The 15,386-nt window shown below is 54.7% G+C and overlaps 1 protein-coding gene across 1 annotated transcript; it reads left to right on the top strand.

The window, feature by feature from the left end:
- Nucleotides 1-476: 476 nt before the first annotated feature.
- LOC111160811 (sulfotransferase family 2B member 1) lies at nt 477-14,563 on the top strand. Its single transcript, XM_022524166.1, has 6 exons — nt 477-681; nt 6,667-6,875; nt 8,520-8,646; nt 9,038-9,132; nt 13,000-13,180; nt 14,347-14,563. Exons 1-6 carry the CDS (start codon nt 516-518, stop codon nt 14,523-14,525), a joined length of 957 nt encoding a protein of 318 aa, XP_022379874.1. The 5' UTR covers nt 477-515; the 3' UTR covers nt 14,526-14,563.
- The last annotated feature ends 823 nt before the right edge of the window (nt 14,564-15,386 follow it).

The following is a 15,386-nucleotide window of genomic DNA, read 5'->3' as shown; positions in this document are numbered from 1 at the left end:
CTTCATGGTGACCCCCGGGTTGGGTTTCAGTGGTGGGCTCTGCGCTCCTTGACCTTGCAGGAAGGAGTGGGCAAGGCACATAGCTTCTGTGGCCTCGGTTTCCTTGTTGGTAAAATGGGGTGGTGAGTTAACCTCTTCCTCAAGGGTTGGGGCAAAAGGTCGGGGAGAGAAAAGCACTTAGCACTGCTTTACAGTTGTGAAGGGCTCTGTGTTCCCCTGGCTGTGTGGCTTTGGGAGTCACTCAACCTCTCTGTGCTTTGCTTTCTTCATTCATAAAAGGCAGCTAATAGCCCTCCTGACCTCAGAGTCTTGTTGTGGGGTTTGGGTAAACCATCCCCACCTTGCAAATGAAGAAATGAGGCTCAGAGAACATTTGCTGCCAGGGATCCCCCGGGGATCCGAGCACCCCTCACCTGTCTCTTGCTCTCCCTCCCTCCTGCCCTGAGAGTTCTCTGCTCACCACCCGCCCCCAACCTCCAGGACTGACTCCTGTCCTCACCTCCTCCCCGGTCCTCATGGTGTCTCCCCCACACTCCCACAGCCAGAAGTTGTCCGGCGAATACTTCCGGTACAAGGGTGTCCCCTTCCCCGTTGGCATCTACTCGCCAGAGAGCATCCGCATGGTAGAGAACGCAGACGTTCAGGACGATGACATCTTCATCATCACCTACCCCAAGTCAGGTACCTGCCAGGCGCGGGGGGCCGGGATGGCGGCCACGGAGCCTGAGAAGGGCGCACCGAGGGGCTGGGGGTCGGGTATGGAGGGGTGGGGCTCTGGAACTGCTCCTTACAGGGTTGAACTTGGCCTTTGCCCTGATGAATCCCTCCGCCCACCAGGTGTCCCTCCTTCCTCCTGCCAGGTGGGCTCTCGGGTCCCCAGGGAAGCCTCCCCTGACCTCCCAGCTAAAGCAGCGTCTCCACCCTGTCCCTCTCCAGCCCCTTAACCAACTGCTCCTTTCCTTCAGAGCGCCTGTCACCATGAGCCCCTATGTTGTGTTTTTGTTTGTTGATTTATTCTCTGGTTTCCTCCCTGGAACATGAGCTCTTTGAGGGCAGGTGGTTTAGTGGGTCTGGGCCACCGCTGTAGCCTTTGAGCCTAAAACAGTGCCCGGCACCTAATAAGGATTCAGTAAATATTGGCGGAAGGAAGGAGGCGGGGAGGGAGGGAGGGGGAAGGGGATGCTCTTAATTTTCTCCATTCTGTCCCTGAAAAACTGCTTACTAATCATCTGCCATGTGTGGAGACACAGCTGTGGGTACGGAAGACAGTTGTCAATCTGTTGGGAGAGACAGACTTTATTTCAATATGCAATCACCTCTATTACTATGTAATTAGGGTTGGAATGGGTGCCCTCAAGGTGCAGGGAGCATTGAATGTAGGTAACAAGAGTTGCTCTGGGGGAGGGCGCCTGGGTGGCTCAGTGGGTTAAGCCTCTGCCTTTGGCTCAGGTCATGATCTCAGGGTCCTGGGATCGAGCCCCACATCGGGCTCTCTGCTCAGCAGGGAGCCTGTTTCCTCCTCTCTCTGCCTGCCTCTCTGCAGGCAGGGAGATTGTGATATCTCTGTCAAAAAAATAAAATCTTAAAAAAGAGAGAGAGAGTACCTGAGTGGCTTGGTTTGTTAAGTGACTGCCTTCAGCTCAGGTCATGATCCTGGAGTCCCAGGATCGAGCCCCACGTCAGGCTCCCTGCTTGGTGGGGAGTCTGCTTCTCCCTCTGACCCTGCCCCTTCTCATGCTCGCTTGCTCTCCCTCTCTCTCTCTCTCTCTCAAATAAATAAAATAAAAAGAGATGGGGATGAGGGCAGCCTTCATGGGGGAGAAGACGTTCATGTCCAGATCTGGAAGTGAAGAGGGGTTTGAGTGGGAAAGTGTGTCCTACACAGAGAGGAGCACATGCAAAGGCCCTGGGGTCAGAGGAGGCTTGATAAGACTGAAGGAACAAGAGAAGATCAGCAAGGCTGGGGAGAAGACTGGGGGCACATGGGTTGATGAAGCATCCCTTTGGAGCCAAGGAGAGGTTCTCCAGTGACTTTACTCAAAGTCCCTCGAGGAACGTTTAGTGAGAAAAGGGACAGACTTCAGCTTTTCCTTCTCTAGAACAATGGGGATTGACTCCTTTATTTTTTTCAAGACATTTTTGAAACATTTCAAAATATGATATTCACCCTCTTCACCATGGAGTTCTGTGAGGGGTATTTTTTGAGATATAATTCATACCTCCTACGATTTGCCCATTTTATTTATTTATTTATTTATTTATTTATTTTCAAAGATTTTATTTGTTTGACAGAGAGAGAGAGATCACAAGTAGACAGAGAGACAGGTTGGGGGGGAAGCCCCCCCCAGGACCCCAAGATCATGACCTGAGCTGAGGCAGAGGCTTAACCAACTGAGCCACCAAGCCTCCCCCAATTTGCCCATTTTAAAGTGTACTGTTCTCTGGTAGTGACGTATTCACAGAGCTGAGCAACCTTTATCACTATCCATTCAGGAACATTTTCACCATCTCAACAAGAAACCCTGTACCCATTAGCCATCACCCCCCAAAACCCACATCCCCAACCCCAAGCTATGGCCACCATAAGTCAGCTTTCTGACTCGATAGATTCGCCCAATCTGGACATTTTATATAAATGGAATCCTACCATGCAGGGTCTTTTATGTCTGGCTTCTTTCACTTAGTATAACACTTTTGGGGTTCATCCATGTCATAGCACGTGTTAGTGTTTCCTCATTCCCTTTTATGGTGGAATGCCGTCCCATAGTATGCGTTCTATTTTCTGTTTATACATCCACTGGTTGGTGATTTATTGGGCTGTCTGCATGCTTTGTCTCGAGTAACACTTCTAGAAACATGGCCATCCTGTCTGTGGACGCATGTTTTCATTTCCCTCAGAGTTCCCAGTTTTGAGAGACACATACGGTCCTATAACCACCGTCACAACCAAGACACAGAACAGCCCCATCACCCCCAAATCCCTTCACATTGTTGCGCGGCCAACTGCTCCCTCAGCGCCAGCCCCTGGAGGCCACTGCTGTTTGTGGCCCCCGGAGTTTCGCCTTTTCTGGAATGTCACATAGATGGACTCCTACCATCTATGTGCAGCTTTGCACACAAGTGCATGGAAATATTTTTCTTGGGGAAATACTCAGACGTGAGATTGCAGAGTCGATGGAAAGTAGGTTGGCTCGACTTTATGAGAAACGGCCAAGCTTTTTTTCCAAAGTGGCTTCATTTTGCGTTCTCACCAGCGACATTGGCGAGCTCGCCAACCAAGCGTCCTTCCTCACCAACACTTGATATTGTTGGGCTGTTCTGTTTGTTTGGTTGGTTTCTAAGCCATTGGAATAGGTGCGTATTTTGCTATCGCTGTGTTTGTTTTTTTTTTAAGATTTTATTTATTTATTTGACAGAGAGAGAGAGATCACAAGTAGGCAGAGAGGCAGGCAGAGAGGGGGGGGGCAGCAGGCTCCCTGCTGAGCAGAGAGCCCGATGCAGGGCCCGATCCCGGGACCCTGAGATCATGACCCGAGCCGAAGGCAGAGGCTTAACCCACTGAGCCACCCAGGCGCCCCAATCACGTGTCTTCTTTGATAAAATGTCTGTTCAAGTCTTTTCCCCATTTTTTTTTAAAGATTTTATTTATTTACTTGACAGAGAGAGACACAGTGAGACAGGGAACACAAGCAGAGGAAGTGGGAGTGGGAGAAGCAGGCTTCCCACCGAGCAGGGAGCCCGATATGGGGCTCAATCCCAGGACCCCGGGACCATGACCTGAGCTGAAGGCAGACACTTAACGACTGAGCCACCCAGGCGCCCCCATTTTCCCCATTTTTTTAATGAAAACCGTTTGTTTTCTCATTATTGAGTTTCAAGAGAATTCTTTTTCTTAAGATTTTATTTATTTATTTGACAGAGATCACAAGTAGGCAGAAAGGGAGAGAGAGAGAGGAGGAAGTAGGCTGCTTGCTGAGCAGAGAGCCGGACATAGGCGGATACCAGGACCCTGAGATCAGGACCTGAGCTGAAGGCAGAGGCTTAACCCACTGAGCCACCCAGGCGCCCCCAGCTTCTTTCCTTAATTTGAAATGTATTGATTCTGTTCTTAAGAAGTAATGCATTCAAAAAAAAAAAAGAAGAAGAAGAAGAAGAAGTAATGCATTCATAGTTCAAAAGTTCAAGAGGTACAAAGGGTTTGCACCAAAAGATCTCTTTCCTTCTGCAATCACCAAGGGCCTCTGTGTATCCTTCCAGAATTTGTACGTGCAAACAGAAAGGTGCCTAAATACATTGTCACTTTCCCCCCATGGTTCACACGCTATCCGCACCATTCTGTACTATGGTTTTGTTTATATTTTTTCTTTCTTTTTCTTTGTATTCGTTTAGGAGGGAGAGGGGCAGAGGGAGAGGGAAGGAATCTTAAGCCCCCAACGTGGGGCTTTTTCTGATGTCCCCAAGATCATGACCTGAGCCAAAATCAAGAGTCAGACGCTTAACTGAGCCACTCAGGCGCCCCTCGTTTTCCTCGTATCTTGACATCATCCCATCTTACATCTTAAGACTGTGGACCAAGAACTTCCTTGCTCATTTGTTTGTTTACGGTTCCATAGTATTCAGTAACATTGGATGCACGGGAATTCTTGTTTAAACAGTTCCTGACTGACGAATATTGACTAAGTTTTCAGCCTTTTGCCTTTATACACAATGCACACTTTATAGCCAATGCTGCCTCCCATGCATATAGCATTTGCACAACCTACACATTTATCTGTAGAAAAAACTCCTAGATGCGGAATTGCCCGGGGAAAGGGTCTGTGAATGTGTGATTTTGATGGCCATCGCCAAATTTCCCTTCCCTGAGCAGCAGGTTTCGTTCAAAGCCGCTTTGGGCAGCATGACGATGGTTTCACAACAACCTAAATCCATTTAACGCCACTGAGCTGGACACTTTAAAAAGGGTGAAATGCGTAAGTTTTACGTTAGGCGTATTTTACTGCACACCCGCAAAATAGAACATGTGAACTAGTGGGAGAGTATTAAACCCATCAAGGGGGTAAAGAGAACCCCAGGGGAGATAGGAAGAGCCCATGCAGGGCTCAGCCAGCCACTCCCCCTGGGCGGAAGCAGAGCGCCCAAGGAAGTCCACTGGGGGCGCGGGGTCGGGTGGACGGAAAGTGTCGCCGGGTGTCCAGGGCCCTGCGGGCCGCTGTCCATCACGGAGCCAGCTGGGAAGCGAGACCCAACCTGCCGCAGGGTTCCTCCGGCGCCCTCTACTGGCAGAGGTTACCATTGCGCTGGGCGCCGGAGACCTGCTCACCGGGTCCCGCTCCCATCTCCCTGGAAAGGGCACCAGAGAGTGGACTGGGAGCAAGTGCAGGGCATCAAGAACGCGCGCTGGGTTAGTGTTAGAATCCAGGGCAATACCGGTGCGCCCGACGGGCTCAGCTGGTGAGCCGTTCGACTCTCCCCATCTCGGTGTCGTAGGTTTGAGCCCCACCTTGGTCGCAGAGACGACTTAAAAGCAGACAAGCAAAGGCGCCTGGCTGGCTCAGTCAGCTGAGCGTCCGCCTTGGGCTCAGGTCCGAATCCCAGGGTGGTAGGATGGAGGCCACCATCAGCTTCCAGCTCGGCAGGGCGCCCGTTTCTACCTTTGCCTCTGTCTGCAGCTCCCCCCACTTGTGCTCTTTCTGCCAAATAAATAAATAAAATCTTGAACAAAACAACAACAAAAACAGAGATCCAGGGCAAAATAATACTAATAATAGGTGACTGTTATTATTATTATTATTATTATTTCTCATCTGACTTGCCGATAGTCTCCTGGAATCCGGACAAGAGAAGCAGGTCATTGACGAGCTCCCTTCCTGCTACGTAACATTTGTGGGTCCCCCCAGAAATCAAGGGGTTACTCCTGAGAAGGGGTAGTGAAAGCTGCCGAGATCTTAATTTAAGCCCAGACGCCTGGATTGATTTAATTGCAGCTTCCCCTACGTACTAGCGGAATGCTTCTGCCTCACGCATAAGCCTCAGAGTCTCAGCCACGGAACCTTCTAGAAGCTTATTTGTCATTCCTTTAAACTCCGTGTGGGGCAGAATGCGTGGAGGGAAGTGGGGGGAAATCCATGCAGCCTCGGCATTCTGGCTCTTTCCACCTCATGGCTGTGCCATCCCCGGGAGCCCCAGTTTCCAGGGGCGTCCCCGCATCCAGCCGGCAGAGAGGGAAGGGGGAGGGGCCGTGTAGGAGGTGTTTATGGGCCAGGCCTGGAAAAGGCTGCTTGTGGCTGCCACCTGCACTCACTTGGCCAGAACTCGGTCACATGGCCCCACACGCAGCTGCAGGGGAGGTGAGGGGAAGGTGGTCCCGTCCTAGTCCTGGGGGCGGGGGGAGATGAAACGGGGCTGGGTGGACAGTGTTTGAGCCAGTCTTTGCTGTGCGTGCCGCTTCATGGCTTCGCCACCTTGGCTACCAGCAACTTTGTTTCTTTGAACCTTGAGGTCCTGCTCTGAAAATCATAATAAGCAGCAGCCCCAGCTTCCCCGCTGGCTGGCCAGGAGGCATTTGAGAAATCCGATTCTGTTTCTCTCTGCCCTGCCCTCCCCCCCCCCCCCCCCCCCCCCCCCGCCACCCCATCTTCAATTAATTTGCCCGGTATCTCCTGACAGGCACCAATTGGATGATTGAGATTCTCAGCTTAATCCTGAAGGACGGGGACCCATCCTGGATCCGCTCGGTGCCCATCTGGAAGCGGGCACCCTGGTGTGAGACCATCATGGGGGCCTTCAGCCTCTCGGACCAGCCCAGCCCCCGCCTCATGAGTTCCCACCTCCCCATCCAACTCTTCACCAAAGCCTTCTTCAACTCCAAGGCCAAGGTGCGAGAGCCAGGGCGGGGGGGGGGGGGGGGGGGGGGGGGGGGGGGCTGTTGGGGTGGGGTAGAGCATAACTGACTGATGGATTCAGCACGTGTTTGTTGAACACCTCCTACGTCCCTGGCCCTGATCTAGAACCGTGGTCAATAAGCACACAGCCACGTAAGCCTGCATTCTAAGGAGTAACAGGCAAAAAGTAGATAAGGAAGCTCTTTAAGACACCGAGGTGATAAACTCACATCAGAACGGAGCAGGGTGTGGGGGCGTCTGGGGGAACAGCATTCCAGGCACAGGGGAGAACAGGTGCAAAGGCCCCGGGGCCCGTGTGGCATGCCTGAGGCTCTAAGGAAGCCTGTGTGGCCAGAACCAACTGAATGAGGGGGAAAGGAGTAGAGATGAGGTCAGGGAGGTTACAGGGTCCCAACTGTGCAGGGCTGCGTGAGCTGTGGTGGCAACTTCGTTTGTCCTCTGAGGGACAAGAACCAGCGAAGGGCTCTGAGCTGCAGAACGGGAGCCCACTTGGGTTTTCACAAGCGCCCTCTGGAGGCAAGGTGGAGAACAGACCGTGGGGGGCGACTGCAGGGAGTCCAGGTAAAGGGCCTTGGTGACAGACACCAGGGTGGTGGCCGAGGAGGTGAAGGAAGGGGACTCGGTTTGGGGTGTATTTTGGAAGTGGAACCAGGAGTCAGATTTGCTGACAGATGGGGTGTGGGTGTCAGGCAGATGAGTCAAGGGTGACTCTGTGGTGTTTGGCTTAAGCAGCTGGGAGGATGAGGCTGTCGTCACCTGGGATGGGGGGAGGCGGGAGGGGAGACTCAGGGGAAGGTGGAAGCTCTGTCGTCGGCCCTGGGCGGCTGGGTGGGGGTTGCCAGTGGGCAGGGAGATAACTGAATCAGGACGTGATAGGACAGATCTGGGCTGGACACACGTATCTGTAATTTGCTGGTCCACACAGAGATGGATGGAGTAATTACACCCAGGAGACTGGTGGGATTACGAAGGAAGTGAGTGCCTGACTGTAGTCTCGGGGAAGGAGACAGTTGCCAGGGAAGGACATATCTGATGGGGCTGGAGGGGGCTTGGTTGTGGCATATGAAGCAGGTAAACAGAGTGAGGCCAGGTTGTGGGGGCCTTGAATGCCAGGCTCAGGGGCTGGGACTCTTCCCTGGGGTGCTGGAGAGTCGAGGAGGGTAGGGTCAGCTCTGGGTGTAGAAAGACCCTCTGGGGCCATGTGGAGGCTGGGAGGCTGGGAAAGAGGCTGAGGTGAGGGACCAGGCAGGAATGGACGAGCTAGGGCCTTGGCTATGGGAATAGGAAGGAGGGTCAACACCTCTCACCCTGATCTCCCCCATCCTGAGCCCCATGGCTTCCTCCTCCAGTCTTGATTCCCTGAAGCCAAACTGTCATTCTGCCTGGTCCAGGAACGGTCCTTCTCTCCTCCTAGAATGTGGTTGCTGGGAACTCTCCCCATCCTCTGGGATGGGGCGAACTAATCTAAGCTTAGCAGGATAGTCCCCTGAGAAATCTGCCCTGAGTCGTTCCTGCTATAGGATAAGAAGAAAGAAGGCTTGGGGACATGCAGTCTTTGGGGCTGGGGTCCTGCCTGTGTCTGACAGCTTCTCGCCTCTCCCCAACATCCACACCCAGGTGATCTACATGGGCCGGAACCCCCGGGATGTGGTGGTCTCTCTCTACCATTACTCCAAGATCGCTGGGCAATTGAAGGACCCTGGCACGCCTGACCAGTTCCTGCAGAACTTTCTCAAAGGCGAAGGTGAGGACTGGGGCAAAGTGAGGTGAGGAGGTGCCCCTTGGTCACCCAGACAGGAAGGGGGTGGAGAGGGGTATGAAGGAGAGGGAGGCAGAGATCCCAGGTGTTACAGCGAAGGAGACAGGGGAACAGAGAGGAGGATATAGACAGATACATAGATACAGAGAGGAGAGAAACAGAGACAGAGATGCAGAAAAGGGACAGAAACAGAGAGATGGGGATACAGGGGTTTTCAGGGGGCCAGATGTGGGGGGTTTGGGGGAGGCATCCAGCTCTGAGGGGCCAGGTCCGGGGCCACGTGGGGCCAGTGAGGCACACCCCCTGCCCCAGCCCCAAGCTCTGGCTGGTGTGGTCTTACTGCCCAGCCCTGATCCACCCATCCCTCCGCCCGCAGTGCAGTTTGGCTCCTGGTTCGACCATATTAAGGGCTGGATTCGGATGCAGGGCAAAGAGAACTTCCTTTTTATCACCTACGAGGAGCTGCAGCAGGTGAGCCCCCCGCCCCACCCCAGCCCAGCGCCCCCCACTCCTCCCCTCCTCGTGCCACTTCCCTTCCCTTCCCTTTCGGCAAGGCCTACACTTCCGTGCAACGCACCAGGTACTGGGGGCGCCATGGTGAACGGAGCAGGGTCCTGAGGCCCTGAGCCGCAGAGTGGGCACGGATAAATAAGATAAATGGTAGCCGAAGAGCAGAGTGAAGGAGCAAAGGCAAGCCCGAAATGAGCAGGGGATAAGGAATGTGTGGGGGCACAGTTTTAAATACGGTGGTCAGGGAGGCCTGTGCTGGGGGGTGAGGGGCAGAGGGAAATAACACTTAAGCAAAGATCTGAAGGAGAAGGAAGAGCCCTGGAGCTATCTGGGGGGAAAGTGTCTCAGGCAGTGGGAACCAAACACCAGTGCAAAGGCCCTGAGGTGAGAGCATGCTTGATGTGTTCCTAGGGGAGCATAGAAGTCCACGTGGCCAGAGCTGAGTTGGGATGGGGGGTGGAAATGTGGGCAGAGGGGAGACAGGAGGCCCAGGGAGACCTTGGCTTGTCTCTAAGTAGGTGGAAGCCAGCGATGGGCCCTGAGCAGGGGAGGTGATAGGACAGATGAGGCCATGCAGAACTGGGACATGTGGGAAGTGAGCTTCAGGGATGGCTGTGACCTGAAAGGCAGAGGGGACTGGTGGAAGGAAACAGCCTTTGGAGTTAGATGGGAATCCTGTCTGGACTCCATCAAACACCCCTGGAGCAGGCACCTGGGAGAGGAAAATGTCTTCTGGCTGGAGCAATGAGGGAGAGCTTCCCGGAAGAAGGTGCCATGCAGAATGCCCACTGGTTTGCTGGGCTGCAAGGAGGATGCTGGGCTTCTAGAGGAATAGTCCACAGCGAACACAGCCAACCATTCTAGATTCTTCTTCTTTTTTTTTTTTTTTAAAGATTTTTTTTATTTGAGACAGAGCGAGCATGAGCCTGGGGCAGGGGCAGAGGGAGAAGCAGACTATCCACTGAGCAGTTAGCCCGATGTGGGGCTCAATCCCAGGACCCTGGGATCATCACCTGAGCCGAAGGCAGACGCTTAATGATGGGGCCCCAGGTGCCCCCAGGTGCCCCATTCTAGATTCTTAACAAAGATGTTCCCAGAGGCTGGGTACCTGAGCAGCTCCCGTTACATGCCCCCTCACTGAGCTCCCCGGATAGGTTCCCTTCTTGCATGTGCATTTCAGGTGTGTGTTGTATTCTTTCTGTCAGTACTTTTTGGATTGGGAAACACCTGCATTTTTTATAAAGCAGTTACAAAATCCCCTAAAATTGGGGAGCCTGGGTGGCTCAGTGGGTTAAAGCCTCTGCCTTCAGCTCAGGTCATGATCCCAGGGTCCTGGGATCAAGTCCCGCATCGGGCTCTCTGCTCAGCAGGGAGCCTGCTTCCTCCTCTCTATCTCTGCCTGACTCTCTGCCTACTTGTGATCTCTGACAAATAAATAAATAAAATCTTAAAAAAAAATCCCCTAAAATGTTGGGGAGCCTGAGTGGCTCAGTTAGTTGGGCATCCAACTCTTGATCTCAGCTCGGGTCTTGATCTCAGGGTCATAAATTCAAGCCCTGCACTGCTCTCCATGCTGGGCATGGAGCTTACTTAAAAAAAAAAAAATTAAATTAAATCTCTCAGAGTCTTAGACATCTCGTCCTTAAAATGGGTGGGAAAGGGGGCGCCTGGGGGCCTCAGTCTGTTGGGCGTCTGCCTTCAGCTCAGGTCATGATGGAGCCCCGCCTTGGGCTCCCTTCCCTGTGCAGGGTCTGCTTCTCCTTCTCCTTCTGCCCCTCCCCACTGCTCATTCTCTCTCTCTCTCTCAAATAAACAAATAAAAATCTTTTTTTAAAAATGGTGGGAAGGGGGGCCTGGGTGGCTCAGTGGCCTAAGCATCTGCCTTCGGCTCAGGTCATGATCTCAGGGTCCTGGGATCGAGCCCTGCTGCATTAGGCTCTCTGCTCAGCAGGGAGCCTGCTTCTCTCTGTCCTTCCCGCTTGTGCTCTCTGTCGCTATCTCTGTGTCTCTCTCTCTCAAATAAGTAAATAAAATCTTAAAAAAAAATGGTGGGAAAATGCAGGCTCTTGGGGTTGCTGTGAGAACCACAGCGGTGGGCACTGGCGTATTATTACTGCATAACAAGGTACCGCACGGTGTGAATATAGTTTGTAAAGTAAAAGGGCTTAGGTTCTGCACAAGAGCAAGGGTAGCGGCCAGTGTCCACTGAAGGTGACCGAGGCCACGGGTCAGATACCGCATGTGGTTTTAATCACATTTAATCCTCGCCAAGTATGGACAGGTGAGTTATCTATTAGTGCAAACCACATAAAGTTGCCGGTATTTGGCCACATTTTGTATGGTTTCCCCCAATATTATTAATACCCCTGTTTTATAGAGGAGGAGCCTGGGGTTTTGGAAACTAGAGAGAGTTGACAACATACCTGAGTTTTTTTTTCTCCCCACCCTGGTAAATCTCTTCATGTTGGAAGATCCAGAGAAGATTTCGGCATTACCAACCCCGCCCCCCACAACCACTTTTTTTTTTTTTCCATCTAACTTTATTCTCCAAACCAAAAACTGGGCCATGCAGCCTGACAGAGCTTCTGGGCTGTGCCCCTGGGTGTGAGGAACTGCCAACATGTTAGAATTTCTGGGACACGCCAGTGGTTCAAGACAAGAAAGGGATGGAGGGTTATGAAACTAGGAATGACCTGGAAAATCAGAGCCATGGGGCTGGTGGAGCTGACCAGAAGGCTGGCTGCATTTCAGGGAAGGCAACAAGATAGAGGGGGGCAGGGAGGCGGCAGCTTTGGGCCCTTAAATTTGAGCTCCTCCCTAGCTGTGTGACCTTGGACAAGTGTCTTCCCCTCTCTGAGCCTCCGTTTACCAATTGGAGTAAGGACAGTTCTCTGCAGGGCTATTGGCACAGTTGGCACAAATATACACGAGAGGCTTGGACTAGAGCTTGGTACACAGGAGATGTTCAGTCCCCCATGACTTGAGCTGCCATTGTCAGGAGGCGTGGATATCTGAGCCGGGTCTGGGTGGGGAGGTTTGCCAGGTGTAGGAGGGTGGCACGGGGCATGCTTGGGAGCGCCATGCCGAGGCTGCAGGAAGGAAAGTGCAGGGAATGGTAAGGTCTGGGAAGAGAGGATAGGGAAGGACAGACCACTTCTGTCCTTGAAAGTCAGGCCTGGGGGGCTGGGACTCCTGTCCCAGGGCACTAGGGAGCCATAGGAGGGCTGGGAGCAGGGAGGAGTAGGGTCAGCTCTGGGTGTGGCGGCCTAGAGGGAGGCCAGGGAGGAAGCTGGGGCAAGGAGTCCATAGGGAGAGGACCAGACCTGACCAGCGCTAGGACTGAGAGCCCAGAGGAGGGGAGGAGCAGAGACAGACCGCCAGGGGTACGGGAGCAGGGGAGACAGAGGGATGGGAGGCTGGCCTGGGACTGGCTCAAGGAGGCCACTGTTCCAGGATGGGGACCTGGCAGGGAGTGTAAATTCGGGGTACAGGCAGGCTGACTCTCACTTCTAACCAAAGTGAAGGTGATTTGGCGTAAGGTGTCCGACTGACCTCTGCACCATGCTGTAACCTCCATCCCACCCCCCGCCCCTTCTCTCCTGCCCACAGAACCCTCCAAAACCCCAAACTGTGAAAACTCTCAGAAACCAGGGCCCAGTCCCTCAGCTTGGAGATGGGGAAACTGAGGCAAAGCATCAGAGTCACACAGACAGCTCTGGGCTGAGACTCAGATGCCCAGATTCAGAGTCTGATTGGTGCCCTTCCTTGCCTGGGGTCCCACCTCCCTCCACCCACCCCCCCCCCCGGGCCCCTCTCCCCTACCTGCAGGATCTCCATGGCTCCGTGCAGCGCATCTGCCAATTCCTGGGACGGCCGCTGGGTGAGGAGGCGCTGGGCTCCGTGGTGGCACACTCAGCTTTCCGAGCGATGAAGGCCAACGCCATGTCCAACTTCACTCTGCTGCCCCCCAGCCTGCTGGATCAGCGCCACGGTGCCTTCCTCCGGAAAGGTGAGGAGGGGGGAATTCTGGGGTGCTACTGCCTGGCTGTGTGGCCTGGGCGAGTCACGTAACCTCTCTGGGCCTCAGTTTTCCCCACTGAAACTTGGGGTTGCTCCAAACAGAATGACCTTCACAGCGTCACTGTGGACGCAGGACTGACGCCCCCCCCCACCCAGGGCTTAGCCTGGGGCCGGGCACACTCACACTCTTTGAGGCTATCCAGAGTCTTCGCGAGGACTGACTCGGAGCCTCTCACCTGGAGGCTAAATGGGGGTTACATGGATGACCCAGGATCCTCCCCCTACCTCCAGGTCTTTAACAATGACACCGGCAAACTTCCTTTTGCCATGCAAGGTCACATAGGCACGGGTTCCGAAGACTAGGACAGGTCAACATCTGGGGTGGTGATTATTCAGCCTCCACAGTGAGCCCCCCAGACCTCACCAGGGTCCTCGTGTAGTATGTGGGGTGTACACTTGCTAAGATTCAAAATACCACGATCCAAATGACATTGGCCCCTGGATTCCAGGTTAAAGCCCCATGACAAAGTGAGAAACGTGAGGGTCGGAGGGATCCCCGCACCTGTCTGGGCACATGGAAGGGGCAGAGTTCCCACCCCTTGCCTGCTCAGCTGTTGCGAGTGTTAAGGAGTGAACCCCATGAACCCAGGGCAGCCCTTCAGCAGGTCCCCTGGCACCGAGTGTGGGAAAGCTTTCATTCCCACTGTCAGAGCCACAATGGAGGTAGTGCAGGGGTTGCAGGAGCCCTGGGGTGAGAAAGCCCTGTTCTAAACAGGGAGGTGAGGGATGGGTCATAGTGACACAGTCACACAGGTGACACCGGGGCAGGAATGCTGGGTGGGGAGGCAGATGGATGTTCTGGGCAGAGAGCTTTAAGGGGTCAGGGGAAAACCAGGAAGGCAACAGGTCTACCAGAGGGACAAATAGGATGGGAGGAGCTGAGGGAGGGAGGGCGCAAGAAGGGTGCCCAGGGGTCTGGCCAGATGACTGGAGACAGAGGCGGCCACCGTAGGAGGTAAAGGGGCAACGTGGAGATGAAGGGGGTGGGGAGGTGCTTCTGGCAAAGGCCCGGAGGTGGGGAAAGGGGTGCTGGCATGTCAGGGGCGGGAAAGGTTCCCATGTTCCTCACCTCGCCCTCCCCCCCCCACCCTCCAGGGGTGTGCGGCGACTGGAAAAACCACTTCACGGTGGCGCAGAGCGAAGCCTTCGACCGTGTCTACCGCGAGCAGATGCGGGGACTGCCCACCTTCCCCTGGGACGTGCCCGACGACGCCAGCCCGGACCCCGATCCCAGCCCCAGCCCCCCCGAAGCCTCCGAGGCCCCCAACCCGTGACTCTGAGAATAAACGCGGTGCTCCTGCCCCCGGCTCTCGCTGCGCTCTGGAGGTGACTTGCCGCGGTCGACCGGCAGGGGGCGCGCGAGGGAGGCGGCGGCTGGGGGTGGGGAAGCGCCGCGCCGCCAGGGCCTCCGGGGAGGACGAGGTCTTCTCCCCGACCCCGCACGCCAGTGGGGTCGGTGACTCGGAAGCCCCTGCCGGAGGCGAAGGTGCTGCGGGGAGGCAAGCGCTGGGCACCTGCCTCCCCCAGGGCCGGGGCGCTGCGGCGGGGACGCCTGGGGGGTGTGAGGGAGGAGGGGGCCAGCACCGCATTCCTGGGTCTTCTGCTAGGCTGTGCAAATGCAAGATTCTGCCATCACGCAGCTTTATTCTGAGCAGAGGGAAAGGGAGCCCCCAGCAACTCAGTCCTTAGCACCGGCAAAACAGCCCCAGGGCCCCTGGCCCTGACCCATCCCCCCGGCAGCTGTGTCCCCATCAATTTCTAGGCCGTCATCGTTCAGCCCCGCTCCCTGGGTTGGATTCTGTCCTCTCCCCTGCCAAGCTGTTTACCCAGAGCTCCTGAGCACGGTTTGTGCCCGAAGCTCCCCCACTTTGTCCCAGGGGCTCCCCACCTTCACCCCACACAATTCACAGCACGTGGGGGAGGGGGGTGCCGGGGGTCACTCAGCCAGGCCCCTCCCTCCACAGGGAAGTTCTGGCTGGGCCAAGTGGGACATGCACTGTTCTAGGATCTTAGCTCCTCAAGACTTTCTGCCCATTTCCTAAACTGTGACACTGGCCTCTAGGGTGAGCACTGGGCTTGCCCAGGTTCTAGAACAAAGAGAAAAAAAAATCCCTTCTGCTGCTTTCCAGACAGAC

The sequence above is a fragment of the Enhydra lutris genome, unplaced genomic scaffold (assembly GCF_002288905.1).
Source record: "Enhydra lutris kenyoni isolate GAN:26980312 unplaced genomic scaffold, ASM228890v2 scaffoldscaffold77, whole genome shotgun sequence".
NCBI lineage: Eukaryota > Metazoa > Chordata > Mammalia > Carnivora > Mustelidae > Enhydra > Enhydra lutris.
The sequence above is the reverse complement of the archived record's forward strand: the minus strand, read 5'-3'. Positions and strand labels throughout refer to the sequence as shown.

Bases quoted from the DNA above. Each gene is read 5' to 3' on its own strand.
- LOC111160811 (XM_022524166.1), top strand. From the start codon at position 516: ATGGTGTCTCCCCCACACTCCCACAGCCAGAAGTTGTCCGGCGAATAC. The intron at 682-6,666 runs GTACCTGCCAGG...ATCTCCTGACAG, and splicing joins CATCACCTACCCCAAGTCAG to GCACCAATTGGATGATTGAG. The intron at 9,133-12,999 runs GTGAGCCCCCCG...CCCTACCTGCAG, and splicing joins CCTACGAGGAGCTGCAGCAG to GATCTCCATGGCTCCGTGCA.